The sequence below is a fragment of the Prionailurus viverrinus genome, chromosome A1 (assembly GCF_022837055.1).
Source record: "Prionailurus viverrinus isolate Anna chromosome A1, UM_Priviv_1.0, whole genome shotgun sequence".
NCBI lineage: Eukaryota > Metazoa > Chordata > Mammalia > Carnivora > Felidae > Prionailurus > Prionailurus viverrinus.
This window is the reverse complement of record NC_062561.1, coordinates 130794371-130811092: the sequence shown is the minus strand read 5'-3', so window position 1 is coordinate 130811092 and position 16722 is coordinate 130794371. Positions and strand designations below refer to the sequence as shown.

At 36.9% G+C, this 16722-nt stretch overlaps 1 protein-coding gene across 5 annotated transcripts in view; it reads right to left on the bottom strand.

Annotated features, from left to right (window-relative positions):
• IPO11 (importin 11) overlaps window positions 1-16722 on the bottom strand; it is a 210594-nt gene that overhangs the window by 36099 nt on the left and 157773 nt on the right. For all 5 annotated transcript variants that reach the window (XM_047867314.1, XM_047867303.1, XM_047867320.1 and 2 more), the window contains exon 28: window positions 1846-1941. In XM_047867314.1, coding sequence (XP_047723270.1) covers window positions 1846-1941 — 96 coding nt within the window. The remainder of the gene's footprint in view (window positions 1-1845; window positions 1942-16722) is intronic.

Genomic DNA, 16722 nt, shown 5'->3' with positions numbered 1-16722 from the left:
TACCCAGGCACCCCAGCCCTCAAGTCTAGGCCTTTCTAGTCTGGATCCCCATAACAGTATCCTAGTCAGTCTGCCCTCCTTACGTTCAACACTTTCCTCTTCCAAACCAAAACCTTCTTCCTGGCTGAGTGGACATCTTGAGTCAGAACAGCATGATTCTAGTTTTGACGACCCCACTAAACTGCTGGGTCACTGCACTTTTCTGAGTCTCTGTAACCTAATCTTTAAAATAATGAAATTACACCAATTTCTAAACTTTATTCCTAACAACTTCCTGACCCTCATCCTTTGCATTTGCACCATTCTATCATAATGTCCACTTCCTATACCCTAAGTACTATCCTTTCCTGAAGACTCTAACATACAGTGCCTTTTCCTTGTCTTCCTATTAAAACACAACCCAGAATTCTACTATTTTGTGTGCTTTATTCAAAACAGATATAATGGTCTTTACTCATTACCAGTGTTCCATTTTACACCCTCCCCCTAACTAAATTATATATTCCAAAGAGGACAAGGAACATTTGTTTATATCCTGAACACTTCATAAACAGTTGCAAACTTTGTCATATATGTATGTTATGTATATTATGTACATACGTGTATGTATGTATGTTATGTATATTATGCATAAATATACAATATTTATAGTCATGTGGCATAAACCCTATGTTAACTTTAAAAAACCCTGCCTACACGCATGGTTTCTTATTTTGGTTGTGATCACAAAAGTTTGAACGCTCCACTTCATCTGAACTCCTACATTCTTGAAAGCAAGTTTACATGCCAAACCCATTATGTCTACGTATGTTGAATAAGATTCAACAATGTATATTTGCTTTCCATGTTTTTCAACAAAATGTTCAATGGCAACCGTTCCCATTTCCTATAGATTGTTTATAAAGAACAAAGAAAACTGACTCAGTATATTACTGACATAAAGTCTAGCGGTCTTAAAGCTCATTAAGTATTGCTTATCATAAAACACATGCCCTTTATTAATAATAACAAGAAAAGGTATAGCAATTCTATTAACTTCAAAGGATACAATGAAATGAAATTTCAAATTTGTAGTTACATGAGAGTGTCAGCATTTCTGATAAAATGATTTTAACTATTCTCATAAAACATTAATTCTAACCATTCTCTTTTAAAACTGGTCGAGTGCCAGATGACTCTAATATTTAAAGGGGTACTTCTACCAGACAAATACAACAAATACAGGATGCTTTTCAATCATCTTTTCCCTATAACTTGCCTAATGGACAGGGGAACTTTGTTAATTAAAAAAAAAGGACATATTCAAAACATCTTAAAAAAAGGCATTTATACGCTAACATACACATACATTATTTTTTAAAAACTTCATGCCACATCATGAACTGATTATTGGACCAAAGAAGTCCAATCTATCATTTCACTTTAGCAAAGTAAAGCTGATCTCAAGATCAAACTAATTATAAGCAAAAGAAATCTACTTTTTCTTTTTTTTTAATTGTTTTTTTTTTTAACATTTATTCATTTTTTGACAGAGAGAGACAGAGCGTGAGTCAGGGAGGGGCAGAGAGAGAGGGAGACACAGAATCTGAAGCAGGCTCCAGGCTCCGAACTGCAAGCACAGAGCCTGACACGGAGCTTGAACTCACAGACGTGAGATCATGACCTGAGCCGAAGTCGGACACTTAACTGATGGAGCCACCCAAGTAACCCCCCCCCAACTTTTTCTTTATGAAAGACAAAATTAAAAAGCCACCACATTGTGCTTATATAGTAGTAGTGAACAAAAATGATTCAGGATATAATTAATTACCACACTCCCCAAGTTCAATTAAATGATCCACCTACTCTTTGTAAGTTCCTGTTTCAGGATCTTCTGTCATGACATCATGTAAGCCTTCCACTGAGATGTTTATAATCCCACAGAATTTATCTTGGATGACACTAAAATAAAAGAAGAGCAAAACAAATTAAACTGGAGTATTTTAACCAGTAGTTTTTTCTTTTCTTTTCTTTTTCTAATTATCCCTTTAAACATCAAGAGAAATTTTAGTAGTAAAATAAAAAAGGAAAGCAAACTTCCAAAATATTTCTTATAATAGAAAGGAGATAGGAAAAGATATACTTAAAAAAAGTATATATAAAAGAGATTTTTATTTACAAAAAGTATTTATAAAAGTATTTATAAGAAGTATAAGTTATAAAAAGTATTTACAAAAGTATTATAAGAAGTATTTATAAAAGAGATAGGAAAGATACACTTTAATATTTTCTTATTACAATAGTCCTATGCTGATTTTATAACTAAAAAGATAAAGATAACAAAAACGTTTAAGATTAAAAATCTCTTTTCTTCTGAAGACAATGCCAAGAAAAGACAAGCCATCGACTGGGAAAAAAGTATTTGTAAAACATATGTATGACAAAGGATTTGAATCCAGAACATATAAAGGCCTCTAAAAGCTCAAGAAGACAACCACTCAATTTAAAAATTGGCAAAGACTTTCACAGACACTTCACTAGAGATATAAAGATGGCATACGAATACTTGAAAGTATGTTCAGTGTTATTAGTCATCAGAGAAACGCAAATTAAAACCTCAAAGACATTTTGATTAAAAGTTAAATTAAGAAGAGCGACAATACCAAGTGCTGACAAAGATGAAAAACAATGTCATACACACATTGCTGCAAAGAATGAAAAAACGGTATCCATTTCAGAAACCACAATGGCAGTTTTTATAAAGTTAGCACACTCCATGCAAATCAGCAATCCATTCTTATGTATTTACCCAAGACCAAAACAAGTACCTTCAGAGGTGAATGTAAACATTTATGGTAGGTCACTACAAATGACCCAAATATCCATCAACTAATGAATGGATAAACTGTAGGAAGCTTATTCAAAGAAAGTTGTCAGCAATAAAAAATGAACTAAAGATACATGCAACAACTTGGAAAAATCTCAAAAACATTATGCTAAGAGAATAAAAGACTCAAAATACTACATATTGTAGGCATCCGTTTATGTGACTTTCTTGAAAGGCAAAATTATTTGTTCAGTGGTTGCTAGAGAAAGAGACACAAGGGAACTTTTTGGGGTGACAGGAGTGTTCTATATACAGCGTGTACATCTGTGAACACTTTAAAGCTTAAAGGAGTTTTACTCTGATACCGAATTTTTTTTTTTTAACATTTTCTTGGGTTTTGTTTGTTTGTTTGAAAGGGAAAGTGTGAGCGAGCATGGAGAGGTGAAGCAGGCTCTACACCTAGCAAACAGCCAAGATGGGGCTTGATCTCACAACCCGTGAGACCACGACCTGAGCCGAAAACAAGAATCAGATGCCCAACAGAATGAGCCACCCAGGTGCACCATATTTAACTATACTTTCTTTAATGATTCTGACTTTTAAATTTTTTTTAATGTTTATTTATTTTGAAGGAGAGAGAGAGCATGAGCAGGGGAGGGGCAAAGAGAGAGAGGGAGACATAGAATCTGAAGCTCCAGGCTCTAAGGTGTTAGCACAGAGCCTGACACAGGGCTCGAACTTGCCGTGAGATTGTGATTTGAGCCAAAGTTAGATGCTTCACCGACTGAGCCACCAGGCGTCCCTAATGAATCCAACTTTTAAAAGGTAGAAGTCCATAACCATCCACTCAAACACTAAATTATACTATTTGAATTTAAAACTAACTGAATAAATTCTAATGTTCATCACCAGGGAACTTCTAGTATCATTTCTATAAGAGATATACCATGTTTCTCTCTAGTATCATTCCTATAAGAGATATACAGTGTTTCTCATTCTGCATTAACATGAATGATTGTTTTAAATGTTCAGTAAAGTAGATACCAAGTAACCATATTTTGGGTCATGTTCCTGCCTTTGTAAAGTCAAATGTTTTATCTGTACATTCAAATGGGATCAGATTTTAGACAAGTCAGCAGTCAAGCAAAAGTAATAACCAGCTGATGTCATTCTAAGAAAATTTTTTTAATGTTTATTTATTTTTGAGAGAGACAGAGACAGAATGCAAGTGGGTTGGGGCAGAGAGAGAGAGGGAGGCACAGAATAGGAAGCAGGCTCCAGGCTCCGAACTGTAAACACAGAGCCCTACATGGGGCTCGAACTGATAAGCTGTGAGATCATGACCCGAGCCGAAGTCAGACGCTCAACGTACTGTGACACCCAGGTGCCCCCTGATGTCATTCTAATACATTTTAATGTACATACTAACATCCTATTACAGGAGTATGTACTTTTTTAAGTCACTCTATTTCCTTCATATAAGAACTAAAAAAAAATCTCTCAAGAAAGACACATACAATCTACCTTATTCAGTTCAGGGAACAACCCCTAGGGGAAAAAAACAAAACTAGAAAATGAAAATTGTGCCTAAAGTTTCACCCACTAACTGTGTGATCCGAATGCAGTTAATTCATTTCTCTAAGTATTGGTCTCCTTGTTTGCAAATGGAAGGCTGAACTCAAGTATGGCAGATACATAGAGGGAATATGGACATTTTCACTTCTGACTGCAGAGTAAATCACCCCTGATCCAATACAGAATGCTAATAAGGCAGGCAGGTTCTGAGATTCCTTTTTAACACAGGAGCATCCCAGAAAGCTAGCAACAACTGATTAGTTGAAAAAGACAAAAATCCTCCAGACTACAGCTTTCAAGCTTGTTTACCAGGCCTTTATGTCAGCATTATTGAGGGACAATCCATGCAAGCAGCTGCCTTCTCTACTCATATCACCTACAAGCATCAACCCCAACACGTTCTAGGAAAACTGGTAATTTTGCCAGAAAATGAAATGGAATTCTGAGTACTGTGTACTTTCTCAAAAGACTTAACATGAATTTTCCTAACAGATATCTGGCAATCTGAATGTGAACATGATCTACTGGTGGGTGAAGGTTAAGTAGGAGGGAAGGAATTGTAGAAGGAAGAGAAAAAAATGGTATATATTTGACAACCAGCTCATATCATTATAGGTTTTACTGCAAATTATCATATTGATAGTGATGATGTTACCAGCACGGGCACATGTTTCTGAGAAGAAGGAAGGAAGTTCTATATCTGCCATAATTAGAAAAAAAGTAATTAGCAATAGAGTGAATAAACTATATAGTTCTAGAGTACTGAGCCTCTGTGGACATGCACATTCACTACACGAGAGCATTCAAGGCTGAGGACAGAGCCTTCAAGGCTGATAATCACACTGCTGCACGAATAGGGTCAACTTCTGACTGTACAATTCTTGCCAAAAGGCATCACTTCACCTCTTTGTCATGAATGTTGAGTTTGTTCAGATGACACTCCTGGACCCAAAATGAAGCTTGAAAAGTTCTGAGAGAAATCTACAGAGTTCAGGAACCTGAGATTTAAGTGAAGCCAGGAGCTAGAAATAATCAATGACTGAGATAAAGAAGAAAATTAGAATTTAGAATGGAAAATGATACCCATAGAAGAAGACTGGACAGAGGTCAGAAGATACAGGTCCAAACTCTGCTCAGCTTGCACATGCTTATTCAGGCTTGGAGGAGAAGCCAGTCTGGCAATCAGTGGTGTTCACCCTCCCTATTCCCTCCGCTGTCCCCACCTGGATATCCAGCTCTACCAGCAGACTGTCTAGTAGGGGTAAGTGAAGTGAGGCAACCTCAGTCAGTGGGCACTTTTTTTTTTCCACTGGAACGTGACGCGTTCTGCACAAAAAGGACACCAGAGGCAGAGACCTACGAATGGGAGGGGGATTAAATTCCAACACACCAGGAAAACCATACTTGCACTGGAGTACCCATTAGGTGCCAAGATGGGGTGACCAGAGACTACAAGTTCAGAAAAGAGAAAAATGACTAAAGCCCAGAGTAGAAAGGTACATGGGCTGGCTCTGAATGGGAAGAGAGGACTCTCAAAAAGGTGTCTACTGACTCTTAAAAACTGAGGACTGAGGGTTGATGGGGGGTGGGAGGGAGGAGAGGGTGGGTGATGGGTACTGAGGAGGGCACCTTTTGGAATGAGCACTGGGTGTTGTATGGAAACCAATTTGACAATAAACTTCATATATTGAAAAAAATAAAAATAAAAAAAGGTCTCTGCTGTCAGTGGAGAGCCCACTTCAGATCCCCTGCTCCCTCTGCAATACCCCCACTCAAAAATAAACAAAAAAAAGAGAGAGAGAAAGAAGGACTGAAGAATGGAAATGGAAGTATCCATGCCGTGTCCTGGGGTCAGGAACAGAAATTATTTTACACAAAAATTGTTTTCAAAGCATTCAAGTTAAGAAACAAACAAACACATAAGATGTACTGCCGTTACCACTCATGAATCAGTTTGGGAAAAGTACCCTCAAATATTAGGGATAACAAAGAGCCAAAAGAGGCTTCCACTTACTGGCACGCAGAAGACCCATTTATTTAAAAAAAAATAAGCATTAAGAAGTTATCATTTTTTTTCTCCTTTGTAATAAGCTGTTATAAAAACATGACCTCCAAATGCATAAATGTAACATGTTAAAACAAAGCCTCTAAAATAGATTTCTTGGGATGCCTGGGTGGCTCAGTTGGTTAAGCATCGACTTCAGCTCAGGTTATGATCTGGCGGTTCATGGGTTCAAACCCCGTGTCAGACTCTGCGCTGACAGCTCAGAGCCTGGAGCCTGCTTCAGATTCTGTGTCTCCCTCTTTCTGTACCCCTCCCCCTGCTCGTGCTCTGTCTCTCTCTCTCTCTCAAAAACGAATAAACATTAAAAAAGATATTTTTAATTAAAATATTTATTTTACCTACAGTATTTTTAAAAATCTTTGAATATTCACCAAATTGTCACTTTGCTTCGCTTTTTACTCACACAATACTCTCTCACCCCTTGTCATTTACAAATTAAGAATCACTCTTATTTTCCCATACTAGACAACATTTCTGAATTAAATGCTTTAAAATGTGATTAGACATTTAAAATGGAAACAAATCAAATGAGAGCTATAAACCAGGAATGAAAGAAAAATAGGTTTGGAGGAGGAAAAGAAGGGAGAAAAAGGCATTGTACTCACTTAATCTTATACATATAACCTCTCTAGCAAAGGACAACAATTAGTTGGTTTTTTTTTTCCCCCAGTGAAAAACAGCCGAGTTTTTTCTTTCCTCTGAGCTACACATTTAGTTATATTTAGCACTTCATAAGTATTCTTCTCACTGTGCCATCGTCTAATGTCCTCTTTGTGCACATCATTCAAATGTAGTATCAGACCTAGCATATAATGTGGAAGAAGTGAAGGTAGCTAGAATGAACCAGGTGCGTTTATTTATTTAAACATTTACTCATATTTGAGGGAGAGAGAGAGAGCAAGTGGGGGAGGGGCAGAGATAGGGAGACAGACAGAGGATCTGCTGTGAGCACAGAGCCTGATACGGGGCTCGAAGTCATGAACCACGAGACTGTGACCAGAGCCAAAATCAAGAGTAGGCCAGTGAGTCACCCAGGAGCCTCACTATGTAATTTTAGATCTCACCCTGTTCTTAATCTCTTAAACCCGTGCTTACCAAGAAGGGACAGTTCACATGAACAAGGATGCAACAATCTAGACTCTTAAAAGAATAGCTAAACTCCATGCTAGTCTGTATACAGCTTCCACAGCACAGCAGAAGAGCAGAAAAAACAATACTTAAGAGATTTTAAAAAATTAAAATGCTGACTCCGGACAAAACTTGACATCTTGCTATTATCACTAGGGCAGATATGAGAAGACTGGCTCAGTGAGTATTAATAAATAAAAGGTAGGCTTATACCAAGATACCAATTTATTTTCAAAACAAAATTAAAAAAAAAAATAAGGACTCGAGTAAGTAATTTTACCCTAGCTGACCTTTCCTGGTGAATGGATCACCACAGTTAACATTTTATGAGTCCCTAATTTATTTTATTAAACATTCATTTTAGTAAATGAATTCGTTTTAGTAAACATTTTACGAGTCCCTAATATGTGTTAAACATCATGATAAGCACTGGAGATCAAAAAAATGGTTACCTCCAAGACTACGTAACATGAAAAAAAACAGTCTCCTCAAAAAGCGGAATTGGAAAATTGGACAACGACATGCAAAAGAATGAAACCGGGCCACTTCCTCACACCATGCACAAAGATAAACTCAAAAGAGATTAAGGACCTAAATTTAAGACCTAAATCCATAAAAATCCTAGAGGAGAGCACAGGCAGTAATATCTCTGACACCAACCAAAGCAACATTTTTCTAGATAAGTCTCCTGAGACAAGGGAAGCAAAAGCAAAAATAAACCAGTGGGACTACATCAAAATAAAAAGCTTCTGCAGAGTGAAGGAAACAATCAACAAAACTAAAAGACAACCTACTCAATGGGAGAAGATATTTGCAAATAACATATCCAATAGAGGGTTAGTATACAAAATATATTAAGAACTTACATAACTCAACACCCAAAAACAATCCGATTAAAAATGGGCAGAAAATGCGAACAGGCATTTCTCCAAAGAAGACATCCAGATGGCTAAAAGATACATGAAAAGACGCTCAACATCAGTAATCATCAGGGAAATGCAAATCACAACCATAATGACATCATCACCTCATACCTGTCGGAATGGCTATAAAAAAAAAAAAACAACACATGAAACAACAAGCGTTAGTAAGAATGTGGAGAAAAAGGAACCCCTGTACACTGTTCATGGGAATGCGAACTGGCCTAGCCATGCGACAAACAGTCTAGAGCTACCTCAAAAAATTAAAAATAGAATTACCATATGATCTGGTAATTACACTACTATTTACCCAAAGAATGTGAAACACTAATTCAGAATAATATATGCACCCAAATGTTGACCGTAGCATTATTTACAATAGCCAAATTATGAAGGGAACCCAAGTGTCCATCCATAGATGAATGGATAAAGAAGATGTGGTATATATACACAAAGGATTATTACCGAGCCATGAAAAAGAATGAAATCTTGCCTTTGGAAAAAAACAGGGATGGATCTATAGAATATAACACTAAGTGAAATCAGTCAGAGACAGATACCATATGCTTTTACTTATGTGAAATTTAAGAAGCAAAACAAAACAAAGGAAAAATGAAAGAACCCCAAAACCGGATTCTTAACTATAGAAAACTGGTGGTTACCAGAGGGGAGGTAGGTGGGTGGATGGGTGATATACATGAAGAAGATCAGAGTATATTATCAAGATGAGCACTGAGTAATCTCTAAAATTGCTGAATCACTATAATGCACACTGGAGCCTATATGACAGTATATGTTAACTATACTGGAATTAAAATTAAAAAAGAAAAAAAAGCTTTTGATATTGGGGGAAAAAGATGGCTACTACAAGGAACTCAGAAACTAAAGGAAGCTTTTAACTTTAAAGGAAGCAGATAAGTGCAAAAGCTCATTATTGACTAACAGTCTGCAGGAAGGACAAAGAAATCAAGCAACAAATGAGATGTTCTTTTTTTTTTTATTTGTTTATTTTTTTAATGTTTATTTATTTTGAGAAAAAGTGCATGTGCATGCAGGGGTGGGGGGGAGCAGAGAGAGAGAGAGAGAGAGAGAGAGAGAGAAACCCAAGCAGGCTTCCCTCTGTCAGCTTGGAGCCCAATAGGGGCTCAAACTCACAAACCCATGAGATCATGACCCGAGCAGAAATCAAGTCAGAAGTTTAACTGAGCCCCCAGGTGCCCACCCTTTTTTCTTTTTAATCAAATTATGATATCCTCAGTGTCTTTCTCCATTTTACAGGTATCTCTGATTTATTAAGTCGCATTTATCTGAAGTGAGAGCATCCTGTCACATGGACAGACAGTGCTAAAGAAGCAGTGGCAAATTATTCCTCTCCAATTCTCATCACTGACCCCCAGAATCCTTATCACTCCCATCACCTGAGATCTTAGCATTTTCAAGTTAACTCATTTTGCACTGATATCATAAGGATAGTTGCACCTCGTCAATAGAAAAACCCTAATTTTGATATAAATTTATTTTCATTTCACAATGTTAAGTGGGATCCAACTGACGTAACTCATTTATTATGATGACTTTAAGGAGGCAAATGCGCGCCTGCTATTACAGTCTCTTACATTTCATTCTTTCTCCTTAAGAACTTCAAGTTCTAATAAACCTGCCTTTCCCAAGTTATATTGCATTACTCCTCCTTCCGTGGTTTTCAGGCAGTTAAGTCATCATCTCCTGAATAGAAAAGCTGCTCAGAGATCTGCTTACTCCCTTCCTGCTCCTCACAAGGCTCTTCCTCCCTTTTCTATTCACCTTAATTTACACTTCCTTCTTCAGGAGGTCTTCCCTGGCCACTCTAACTCACTGTAAGTAAGCGCTTTGTCCTTGGAATTTCCAGTAGCATAAAACGTCTGCACATCTCATTTACACACAACTCCTGTGCCATCTATTACTTTCTCCCAATGTTCTTTAATTTTTCATGCCCACATGTCTGCTCTAAGTTAACTGTAAGCAGAACCCATGTGTTACATTTTTCTATGTCCCACAGGACATTATGCATAACGTGAACACTCAATAAATAATCATGGGAATTGATGATCCCCCAAAGCTCAAGAACTGCCCTCCTTCATTTTCTTTTGGCAATATTATTTTTACTTATCTTTTTTGGAAATTACAAGTATGGATAGTTGAGTTACAGATAACACATTACAATTAATTACACTAAACATGAAGCAGAAAAGAGAATAGACGGAGCTGTGTTGGAATCTATTTCTGAAACACTCATTTCAGAAAATGCAAAGAAAGGTTAACATCATGGGTGAAAGAGGAGAATGAAAGTAAAACCAAAGGGGATAAAGTATTAGTAATGTGAACGTTTTTTTTCTTTTTATTTGTCACAAATACTCTTCCTTTTCTTATTTCACATACTTAGTATATACATTAATTTATTCACACAGACACAAGCTACAAATATACTACAGAAAAGAAAACAGGCTTTTTTAAACATCCACTTGTTTTGTTCTTTAAGTGCATTATAAATGACGTTACACACATATAAACATTAAATAGAGGAGAGCATGAAAAACAGTATTAAATATTATTTGACTGTTTAAAACAATTCCACATAGCTTTCAATAAACTCATCTTTTTCAGTTAAAGACACATGAGTAAAAACTATAGTTCTTAATCTTGTCTTAGTATTTTCTAAAACTATGGCATCTTAAGGCATTTTCTGGGTATATAAAAGTACCTGTAGAGTATGTGAATTGCAGGAAATTCATGCAGACCGATCTTTCTTTGCCTTTGAAAACTAATTGGTAACAACAACAACAAAAAAAATCAATCCATCTTTTTATGTGTTTACTATGTTGGTTTAAGATTATTTCTATACTTTTGTGTTATTATGAACCCAACTACACAGGTTCAAAACACAGTCTTTGAAAAATAAAAGTTTTAATCCCCAAAGGTACAAAAGAAATTTGTAATATTCATTTGATTACCCTAAACAATATTAGACTTAATGAACAGTTTCTTTCTAATGAGCCAATTTTTATTAGCATTTTTGTATTGAGTATTTTATAGTTCTATTTTTCATTGAAATGATCTATTCATCATGGGCCATGTGTTTCAAACTCTGTTAAGTGATGGACTCCTGTATCTTTATCATATCTTCATCCCCTTGGACCTTGCAAGAAAACAGGCATGCAGAAACACAAAATTATCAGTTACTTTTTCTGAATAGTTTTATAATCAAAATTTGATGATTTAACAGTTTTTCATAGAACACCCAAGAAAAAAATAAACCAGAATCTTAGTCATTCTAGCATTTTCTCTGATCTAACCAGACCACAATTACACTATTTAGCACACACAAATAATTAATATTTGAAGTAAGTCTTGCATTCTTATACCTTAAATACAGGGGGTCAAAGAAGCTATTAGGGTAATTTAAGAAACTCATAAACTTTAAGCTTTCAATAAGCCACAACTAAATAAAAAATTCTCCTAACTATACTTCTCTGGTAATAGTTTAATAGGATTAAGCAAAGAACAGCAGTTTATTGAAAGAAAAAGGCAAAAGAAGAAAGCCCTGACTCATCAGTCTTGTCTCAGAATTTCTACCACACTAGAGGATACAAAACTGGTGACTTTTATACTAAGGTTTTTTTCCTCTCTAGATATTTTCCAGGACCTAGCTGCAAATACTTTTGTCACTTAAATGGGAACATATATCCTTTCTATACAGCAATTCTCTACATGATCATGGAAAATAGTGTTAATAAATCTAGTTCCCTTGACAAATACTGGCAAGGAAATAGGATAAAAAATTTTTGGTGGAAATTCACGAAGTTATTTTAAAATGAAAGTTGGATTTTTACATCCAACAATAATCTTTACAAAAGCTTTTTATATTATAAATTATTCCCTCAATTAATTTTTTGAGTGCACATATAGAAGCAAAACAAAGAGGCCCATTATCTTTAAGACAGTAAGAAATAACTATAATGATCTACATATGATGACATGAGAAGAAACTGCCACCCTCTGTGATTTTTCAAGAGAAAAGACTATGCTTTGAAAAACAATATGCAATGACAACACTAAGTTTCCATAAAAAGATGATGACTGATGGTACAGAACTGTGTGGGAAAAACATCGGGCTAAAAACTCCCAGCAATGCTTCTTTTGGATGCTTATATGAGTCACATGACAGAGCAGTTTTGGATTTAAAAAAAAGAGTTATAAAATAATTTAAGAGATTTCAGAATTATGTGGTTGGGGATATGACCTCCTATTGTAAATGCTAGACACTGTTGATGATAAAGCTATACAATATAATCATGAATACACACACACACATACCCACACCTTCCAGACATATGAAAAAAGCCAATGTGCTGTCATTAAAGTTATAAGAAAAGATATTTGTGGCTTGGAGTTAAATTCCTGCAAAAGTGCTGTATACCACACAGCTCAGACCAAAATGAAGATAATGTGCACCAGAAAACTGATACATGATCAAAAGAGGGCTTTGGTAACAAAAAGCAAGTAAAGGGATCCTTCTAACAAGGAACAAGAAGTCCAACAGGGCATGGTTAAGTGTCTGGGGGACCAATTTGGTAGGAAGGCCTACCATTAAAGCTGTTTTTCAGAACCTTGTAAAAGGTTCCTCAGGGTTTTTTTTCTCCCATTTTTGCACCCCTTAAAAACAAATATAGCGTATTTTATTGTTATTGTTGTGATGCAGGAAAGATAACTGAGTAAAAATGCCCTAAGTACATGTGGGTCCTCCTCCATCTCAAAGCTTAAATACTTTGGTGTTTATGTAATTGAGAAGTTCAAGAAATGTCCACATATATGTCATGTTTCAAGGTTCTATTTCTTGACGTGAGTGGTGGCTACACAAGCGTGTCTACTCCTGTAGGTGCTTTATGTATGTAAAAGTCTTAAAAAATGGGTGTGGGTAGTTTAAGGGCAAATATTTGTCACGTATTAACATTAGTGTTGGTGAGATATAATTAAGTTCTATGCTACTTAGAGCACCCCTAAAATAAAATATAAGACAACTGGAAAGAGAATAAAAATCTGTCCAACTTTTGCTGACTCAAGACACAGGTATGAGGAAGAATGGATCAATAACATAACCCCAGAACTTCATGTATGAGAAAGTCGAGGACTGTACTGAGAGAAAAAAGGCGATGGAGAACAAAGAGGTATCCAAAAATCCTCTTTCCCAGCTACCACTGAATTCTGTCCAATTCCTTCATTCCCTCACAATGTCCACCCTTACCCCTCCCCACCACTTAGTCTCCAGGTATCAACACTGGCCGCCCCTCACCTGCAGAAGCCCATGAGATACCTCAGTCTTCCTTGACTCCAGGCTCCCACTCCATCACCTGTGACCTTGATTTCCTGCCTACTCTTGAAGTGTCTTGTACTTACTGATCAAGTCCTCAAAGACAATCCAACACCAAATCTCTCTACTCTGATGCTAGGAGGGAATTGGGGGTAAGTTCCCAATTAAGCTCCTAGAAATGAGATTCATATTTCTGAACACACTGGAATTTTCAATGTATTCTCAAAGTATAGTACCATAAAAAATTGTAGTTGAGTTCTCTCCTTCTCATTTGTGATGGGAGAGGGTTGAGGGGGGGAGCTTTTTTGGTATGCCTTACAACCTTGACCAACTTTTACAAAAGTCAATGGAAAAAAAGGATCTGTACCTAAAACTATCCTTCTGAAACACAACAATTTTATTCTTGAGTGCTCTATTCAAAACACTTTAGTAAATGGTAGAGAAATACAGAAATCTTAAGAAAAGTTCCTTTAGCTATATTAATTTAGAATATTACTTAGCTTTAACTTTGCTGTTTTGCTCCAGGTAGAGCTGCTTAAAATGTGAAATAATCAAATGCACAAATTATAGTGCTAAAAGTTTCTGTGCATGTATCACTTTGAATCAATTTTACATTAAATAAGTTTTTTTTTTTTTCAACGTTTATTTATTTTTGGGACAGAGACAGAGCGTGAACGGGGGAGGGGCAGAGAGAGAGGGAGACACAGAATCAGAAACAGGCTCCAGGCTCTGAGCCATCAGCCCAGAGCCTGACGCGGGGCTCGAACTCCCGGACCGCGAGATCGTGACCTGGCTGAAGTCGGACGCTTAACCGACTGCGCCACCCAGGCGCCCCTACATTAAATAAGTTTTTAAACAGTGTAAGAGTGTCATACAAGCTAACATCTTTAAAAGGAAAAGCTGCTGACAGAAAGTAGAACTAGTACTTAACACATACCACTGTGCACAACTACAGTTCTGTATATAAATTGATATTAACAATTTCTAGTTAAGCCTACATCAATTAGAAGTTACACATAAAAACAAAAACAAATTCTTGATAAAATTACTAAATTACTTTCTTTGATTTCGGGGAAATTTTGTTGTGAGGTCAAGAAAAATACTGTTTACGGATATTTCCTAACTTCAAATAGCTACGTATGCTGCTTCTAACATCTTCAAGAGGACGTGGTTTAGGTGGTGGGGAAAGGGAACATGGAAGGGTTTTTACCTTTAACTTTGAATATTCCACTGAAAGATTTTTTTTAATGTTTTTAATGTTTGAGAGAGAATGAGTGAGCACAAGCAGGGGAGGGGCAGCGAGAGAGGGAGACAGAGGATCCGAAGTAGGCTCTGCAACTGATGGCACACATCATGAGACCATGACGGGAGCCAGAGTCGGATGCTCAACCAAATGAGCCACCCAGGCACCCCTAGCTTTAATTATTTCCCTATTGTTTGAATTCTTCTTGTTTCCAAAGAGTATGTACTTTTAGTAATTAGTGAAAACACTTAATCGGAGTTGTGAGAGTTGGGAGGACACAAACACAACAAAAGTGTATTATTAAAAACATTTTCAGGATGAAACGTACCACACGCTCTTCTATAATGAAACAATTTATGTAAGAATAGATTTATTTAAAATGTATTCAGGTTTTCTGCTAAAATCACAGTCAAGGACAAAACTTTATGCTAGGCAGGGAAAAGCAGAAGAGTGAAAACTCTTGGGGTGGCAGGGCCAGGGGAGGTGTGGCTGTAATTTCTCTGCAATCTCTAGTGCATCTCAAAACCATTCCTTAGATCCTTTTCTGCTTTTCAAGTATCTTACATCAGCAGCTCTCCAGTCGTGGTCTCCAGACCAGCAGTATCAGCAAACCTGTTCAACTGCACACTCAACAGGCCCCACTCCAGACCTACTGCATCAGAAACTCTGGGAAGGGGGTGGGGGGCGGGGTGGGGTGGGGTGAGGGACAACAATCTGTGCTTTAACAGCAGAGTTGATTCTGAGTTTGAGAAGCACCATGTGCAAGTACATTGGACAACATAACACATTCTTATAGTTACTTCCGTTTCACAACACAAACTCAGTAATTATCACTTGATTTATACACTCCTGGATTGCTTCAGGCTAATTTCATATGCAAAGTATTAAATACTAAAAAACAGAAATCTGAGGGAAGAGGAAGGACAGCACAAACATGAAATACATAATGCTCAAGAGAAAAAAAATTTTTTTTTTTTTTTAAATAAACTAATGGAATATAGAATGTTAGAAGAGATTGTTAGGTCATTGAGCCCAAACTCTTTCCCCTCTACAGGAATATGGTCCACAAGGCTTGGCAAATATTTGTACAGTTCACTATTTTAAATTTTTTTTTTTCAACGTTTATTTATTTTTGGGACAGAAAGAGACAGAGCATGAACGGGGGAGGGGCAGAGAAAGAGGGAGACACAGAATCGGAAACAGGCTCCAGGCTCTGAGCCATCAGCCCAGAGCCTGACGCGGGGCTCAAACTCACAGACTGCGAGATCGTGACCTGGCTGAAGTCGGACGCTTAACCGACTGCGCCACCCAGGCGCCCCGAGAGAAAAATTTTAAGATATATTTGTGGTTCAGGTCCCCGTTAAAAGATCAAGCATGGGCACTTAATATATGCCCAACATTCTGCAGAGCACTACACAAGTAGAAATTCAGCTAATAAAGAAAAACATGACATAGTTTCCATGGCTTGAATTACCATCTATCTACACTAAAGGTTTTCAGTCAAGGCTTCTAATGTCTCCTGGGGGCTCTTTCATCTTATTCTTCCTCACTTACCTGTCTCCCAAAATCATGGCCCAAATGGTTGATGTTACTGTTAAGAAAGTATCATACACTTCCGGTGTATGAGACAGATGGAAG